The following is a 6,859-nucleotide window of genomic DNA, read 5'->3' on the forward strand; positions in this document are numbered from 1 at the left end:
CAGTGCATATTACAGAGAGAGAGAGAGAGAGAGAGAGAGAGAGAGAGAGAGAGAGAGAGAGAGAGAGAGAGAGAGAGAGAGAGAGAGAGTTGGGAGAACTGGCAAGAGAAGGAGGAAGCGAGGAGTGTGAAAGAGTGCTTGGGTGTACACTATGCCCTGAGTTGATTATTACAAACATTAAAGCAACATTAAAATTCTACAAGGCTTCATTTCAGCTAGTGTTAACCAGCCTATCCAGCCTGGCCAATTCACACGCTTGGCACGAGAACACACACATGCCATGCTAGCGATCACACACTCAAACGCAAATGCACACAAACACACAGACACACAGACAGACACACACGCACGCAAAGAAATATCTACCATACTCTCCGCTTCCTTTTAGTGATAACTGGCAGTGCTCTCTCTCTCTCTCTCTCTCTCTCTCTCTCTCTCTCTCTCTCTCTCTCTCTCTCTCCATTAAGGACATAATCACATGCCAGGCCAGTCATACAAAGGCTCCACTTAAGAAGCAAGCACACCCCTTTCCAGCTCCCCTTATCAAAGACAAACTCACACCCCACAGACCTTGATGTGGCTTATAGCGTAGCGTAGCATAGGACACACTGGCACGGAGCTCTCTGCACCTCCCCAACACATGTCCCATGATGCACCTCTCCCCTAAGACCGCCATGACAGTCATGTGGCATGGGGCATGTGGGCGTTGTTGGCCGCGTTGTGCAGGTAAAAAGGCAGATGGCACACAGGCCAACAACCGGGCACCCAACGGTCATGGACCTGTGACGTTTCACCTCTCCCTGCCGTCCCTACCACCACCGTTGGCACACTACAGCACAGCAGCAGTGACTTTATTGATTTTTATTACGCCTGTCAAAACACGCTGGCACAGCTGTGCTATGCACTATGCAACAACAGTGGCACCATAGCCTCAATATCCACGTGTGGCAACTGTGCACAAGGCACAGAAATGGGGGCTGATTTTCATCATCGACTTTCAAATCTCTTCGAGTCTGGGTCTGACCAAGAATACAACAATTAACATTTGAAAAATAGCATGGTTAACCCACCTCCCTTGGTTTGCTACTGGTTGTTTGCTTCCCAACAAAGTGGGAGGAGCTCCCCATTTTCCCCGGAGCTCAGAAACGATACTGGTATTGCTCCTGGCCCGACTAGAAGCAACAGACTGGCTAGGGGCTGGGTAATGTGTAGTGTGTAGGGTAGGGCACGGCAGTGCATGTTATGGCATTGTAGGGTAGGACACAGCAGTGTAGGGTATGGCATAGTAGGCTAGGACAGTATGCGGAAATGTGGAACATAGCATGGAAGGGATAGGGTATAGTACAGTAGTGTATGGTAGCCTGGTTGGTCAAAAAGGCTGAGCATAAAAACACACCGTGAGCACGGCAACCAAGAACATGCTGCTGCTGCTACCTCACGGTCACTGGGCCAGGTAAACAGAGCCGAAGTGTACTCTCTATGAGAGAGAGAGAGAGAGAGAGAGAGAGAGAGAGAGAGAGAGAGAGAGAGAGAGAGAGAAATGTTTCAGAAGTGGATGGAATAGCCTATGTGGGGCTAAGCGATGTAGGAAGGGGGTGCGTGGAGAAACATTTTGTAGTAAACCAGGCCTTCATCTATTATCTGTCTACTGCCAACAAAATGCTTTTCTCCAGTGACCCTCTCTCTCCCTCTCACTGTGTGTGTGCGCGCGTGTGTGTGTGTGTGTGTGTGTGTGTGTGTGTGTGTGTGTGTGTGTGTGTGTGTGTGTGTGTGTGTGTGTGTGTGTGTGTGTGTGTGTGTGTGTGTGTGTGTCTGCTCTCTCACAAACCTCAAATTTCGTGCGACTGCTTTCTCATAAGGGGCCTCTGTGCTAGCTGTAGTGTTGATACCCGATGATAAGTGTCCATGGCTACATATTTATTTAATGACGTCATTGGTGCATTTAAATTGCGGCAGGACCGTCTACAGGAGCCGAGAGGAAGCTCGGAATCCCGCGCCGAAGCTTTCTGAATGAAACAATTTATCTCCATTTTCCATTAGCACCAAAGCATTCTCACTGAAGCGTGTGTGCATTTTTCCTTGGACCACGATATCAAATTATTCGACGGTGGTGATGATGACCGTCCTCTCGGTGATAGTAAGGGTAATAAAGGGTATTATTTATTCATAAATTCATTAGGCTAACGCAGCCCCCTTAATTTGTATCATATGTCAGATCCATTTCTGCCGCCTCCATTTTACTTTTTCGTCTCGAACTGTCGCAGCAATGGATATACCCACACAACACCGCAATGTTTACACAGCAGACATGTTCGAGGAAAAGCTAAATGCCGCCTGTTTCAATCCTTTCGTTTACATATGATTTTATATATTGCATATTCACATAGTTTAGAGCAGGTATAATTAGTCTGAAAACGGCGAAATATGAAATATAGCCTAAGCCTAATTGTTCCTTTTGGGGGGAACGGGACAATGATTTTTGAATGATCTTTAATTCTATATATTTCTAGGTGTGTGTGTGTGTGTGTGTGTGTGTGTGTGTGTGTGTGTGTGTGTGTGTGTGTGTGTGTGTGTGTGTGTGTGTGTGTTTTGAAATGGTCGGGGGGGTAGAGGTCAACAACACAACATCATCAAAGGCAGAAGGCAAAAGGCGCGACTCTGAATAGTGGGCTTCCCATCGATCAAAAACTCCCAACGTGTAGCCTACAATAAGCTGCATGTTAAAATGTATGCCCTCAAAGAATTCACTGCAAACACCACGCGTCATAAAATCAGTTGAACCGCGACGCCAAGGAAAGAACAGCTCACACTCTCCCCCTATCCCTTCCGCGCGCTCGCACGTGCTTGCGCGCGCGCGCGCGCACACACACACACACACACACACACACACACACACAAAGCAAAACGAGCATAGTGAACACGCTGCCACTGTTAAGAGGTGTGCTGTTTAAAAAGCTCCGGACCTAATTATGCTGGAGGCCGAGTGAGTGAACATGCGGCCGGGTTGCGGGGTTCGCAAGCGGCTCCCTTGGGCCCAGCCTAGCTCCAGGGGTGGAGGTGGGAGGGGGGCACATTCAATTTACATTCTCACGGGCTAGATGCCATCACAAAGCCCTTGTTGACCATTGATAGTTTTCTTAGCAGAATTGCCTAAATAAAATAATTCACGGTTGATTTAACTGTAGTTGTAAAGCCTACTATTGAGTAGGCTGTATATTTTATCAGAATGGATTTAAAGTGGGAATGCCTAATTTTCAATTTTAGTCACGCAACAAAGTGTTTTTTTTTCAATAGACTTAAAAATGCTTCAATATAGACTATTATTGAACAATAACAACAATCAATAACAATAATAACAATAATAGGCCTAATAATATTAATAATAATAATAATAATAATAATAATAATAATAATAATAATACATTATAGGCCTATATGTACGTGCATATAATGTGTGCAAATGTAGCATAATATTGCTTTGTTTCCTTGCGTACTACTGCGCTTAACACCAATTTATTATTGTGAACATGGTGCACGCTTTTGCTTTGCTTTGCCATGTGTGTTTGTCAGACAGTATAGTATAGGTCATGGTCTTAATGAATATTCGAATCACATATAGGCCTAGCCTAAATAAATGAAACTTCATATTTCTCCTCTTTTTCACCATGGATATTTTCGGACGTGGCCATACCAAAATCATGACACAAATAATTGCACAACAGCAACAAATAGCACTTAAAATCAACTCGAGCACTTCAGCGAGATGAGGGTGGCTTTATAGAAGACAATCAACACCAACGCGGCCACACAAACCTGCAACTGACTTTCAGGAAAGGTTCTTACTATAGCCCAGTGTATCAGCGAGGCCTGGTAGCTGATTGCAAAGTGAATGTGAGGCTAGTGACCATCACCTTTCAACGGTTAAATTCACAAAATAACTCAACTCAGTATTTTTTAAAAGAAAACATCGTCTGGGCACGTGAGACTTCATTGTCCACCTGTTATTGCTCTTTTGTGCTCGAGCTGTGGTGCTAGTCAGTGAGGTCTCGTGCTTGCTGACCTCTCCACAGCTCGTGTAATTGACTCGAGAAAACAGCGTTCCAGCCCTGCGATAGTTGCAGGCTCTCTCAACCGGAGCACTGTCCTAGACAGGCCCAGTTTTCAACAGAGCCGGTATCAGTCCATAACAGGGGGGGTCAGAGTCTCTTGTGCACATCACTCCCCTTTTGCCAGACCGACAGATTAATTGCGGCTGATAATAGTTTTGTCGTGGAACATTTGATAATAATTTGGTCGGCGCTGGAAGAAGCATTTAATTAGTGTTGAGACTGGGCCTCGTGCATGGCGTCTGGCAGAAGAGGCTATTTATCCCAATTAGCACCCGGATCAACAGGTAATCACACGTGCGCAGTCTGGGCCTCATCCAACAGCTCAACACAAAATCATGAAGGCTGCAGCAGGCCATCACACACACACACACACTCACACACACACACACACACACCATTGCAGCAACAAGTAGCCTACAAGACAATATATTCCAAATGCACTGCAGAAATGTAGCCACAAATAGGTCAAGGTTTAATGGCAACATATGCATGTCGATGTAGTGTGCTTATTGTAAAATATTATGCATGTAGACTATACAGTTCATGTTAGTACAATGTCCATGCGATATTATGAGCTACACATTTGAAATCACATGCTGATAATAACCATTCAGATAAAATACCATGGAATGAAATAGCATCAGGGGTTTTATTTCAATATCCAGACGAGGAGCTAGGTTAAATATATATTTATTGTAACATAAAAAAACAACTTGCAAGTAAGACTGCGTTGTGCATGCATTCTATGGTAAAATAAACAAAAGTACTCTGCTAAAAAAATAATTTCCGCAACCTCAACACTGGTTACTCGGCTCTAAACAGAAATAATGATGCAAATTTGAATTATTAACTTTTTATAACTTATATGTAGGCCTACCAATTCTATAGTTCAACCGGGCATTTAAAACTAGCTGTCGTGTAGGCTGAGGCAAAATAACGCCAAATAAAACCGGTGCCATTTCCTAAAACGATAATTGCTAAAGTGCAAAAGCATAACATGCAAATAGAGGCATATGAATATGATTTATGAAATTATTTACTTTGGTCCGTAATTGTGATTTACAACGATGAATTAATACAGAGACCACTGACAAGCAAGTCTACTCCACGAGATTTCAGACGAGTAAAAAATATCCTATAAAAATATTATTAGACTTCAGAAGCAAATAGTCTTAAATCATGACGGGTATAAACATTCCTCAGAAGAACAAACGGTTTTTTCTCCCATAAGGAGAGTGCAACAGTCCAGTCAAAAGGAGCCCACTGTGTTTGTTGCATAAGACGTTATTGATTGCTATTCCCAAATGGAAAAACAGTACCCAGCGCAGCGGCCCCGTTAGTGTAGGCCATTTCTTCTAATGCACAAAAATACATTTGAAAAAAAAAATCCTGGTGAAAATATAGCGGTTTTCTTTCGAATTCCCCCTCTTCTGTACCGAGTCCACTTGTCGGTGAATGAGTTGCTGGGAGCAGCTCGCGTCTCATTCACTGCTGCACACAGCCTTGAGCAGTGCACGAGCGCCCACTAAGCCTGGAATATTGTTTCACAAGACTTGGAAGGACTCAATAAAAAGTTACTATCCCTTTCGACAACTTTTGGCTAACTTTTACGCCACGGTTCTTCGCCATTTCTCGCATCTCGACTTTTAAAAATAGCAAATTTAGTGGCGCTGCACTCCCATGGATTTTGCTATGTTTTTCACCTCCTTATCATTTGAGCGAAACCACCAGCGGTGTTGCTTCATCACATATAACTTCTGACGTGAACAAGCAAATCGAGGCAGCTACGGCGAAAAGGGTGGGCATGCGGACTACGGAGAATTGTAGCCTCCATACACATATGGATATGGTTTTTTAAAAGGAATATACGGGACAAAGACGCTTCCCTAACAGGAACTGATCAATGAAACGGACTCTTTAGTGATCAGCACGAGAGTTTAAAGTATCGGACTGCCGGTCGCTACAGTGAGAGAAGTGAAAATACACCTACTTTTGGCCAGTTTCCTCGCCCTCGCCTTGGATCTCATCGTGTCGGCTTGTAGATTCCGCTCGTCCTCCTTGAGCCCAGAAGCAGCAACAACACTATCTTCATCTCACAAGCATTGTCAGTTTGGACACCTTCGCACATGCGCACAGGCCATTCAATCTGACACCCTCGTCAGGGCCAAAAAACTTTCCAATGTATTCATCATCATCACTTTTTGTCCTATCGTCTCTCCTTTAGATCACTTATCTCTTTCCCTCCTCCCTCCCTCCCGCTCCCCTCGACATCGCGCGCCCCCTCCCTCCTTCACGCGACTCCTTTAAGAGCTATAACTCTTATTTTGCCCGAACCTGCGGGATCCGGTCTCACGGTGGACACAGCCTGGTATATGCGGGGTCAAGGTTGCATCTCCCCAGCGCACAAGGTGATTCTGCTCGAATCGAATATTTACAGTAAGCCCTGTTACAAGCCGGGCGAAGAACCACGGAGAACATCCCAGCAATGGAAAACGGAGAGGTAAAGTAGCCTACAACTCTATCGTTGTTAATGAACGAGCAATAACCACTGTATTGCTACAATTTTCAACAATATCATTGTTTTGTGGTTATTGTGTTTGATATTAGGGGATGAACAGAGGCCTAATACTGTATTACATTTAACACTGTTGTCATGGCAAGATTTCAAAACAATGTTAAATAAAAGGAAGTAACATATTTTTGATGTTTAGGCTTTTTTGCTTGGCAATTATTTATTCGTTTTACGCGCC

At 44.2% G+C, this 6,859-nt stretch overlaps 1 protein-coding gene across 10 annotated transcripts in view; it reads right to left on the minus strand.

Annotated features, from left to right (window-relative positions):
• The window catches only part of prdm16 (PR domain containing 16), a 422,829-nt gene extending 416,493 nt beyond the window's left edge, over positions 1-6,336 (minus strand). For 4 of the 10 annotated variants that reach the window (XM_063207990.1, XM_063207985.1, XM_063207989.1 and 1 more), the window contains exon 1: positions 6,100-6,334. In XM_063207990.1, coding sequence (XP_063064060.1) covers positions 6,100-6,136 — 37 coding nt within the window. In that variant the 5' untranslated portion in view covers positions 6,137-6,334. Of the gene's footprint in view, positions 1-6,099 lie in introns of all 10 variants that reach the window. The other 6 variants (XM_063207983.1, XM_063207982.1, XM_063207993.1 and 3 more) reach the window with 4 other exon arrangements.
• Between the last annotated feature and the right edge of the window lie 523 nt (positions 6,337-6,859).

Source organism: Engraulis encrasicolus, chromosome 10 (genome assembly GCF_034702125.1).
Source record: "Engraulis encrasicolus isolate BLACKSEA-1 chromosome 10, IST_EnEncr_1.0, whole genome shotgun sequence".
In the NCBI taxonomy this organism is placed as follows: Eukaryota; Metazoa; Chordata; class Actinopteri; order Clupeiformes; family Engraulidae; genus Engraulis; species Engraulis encrasicolus.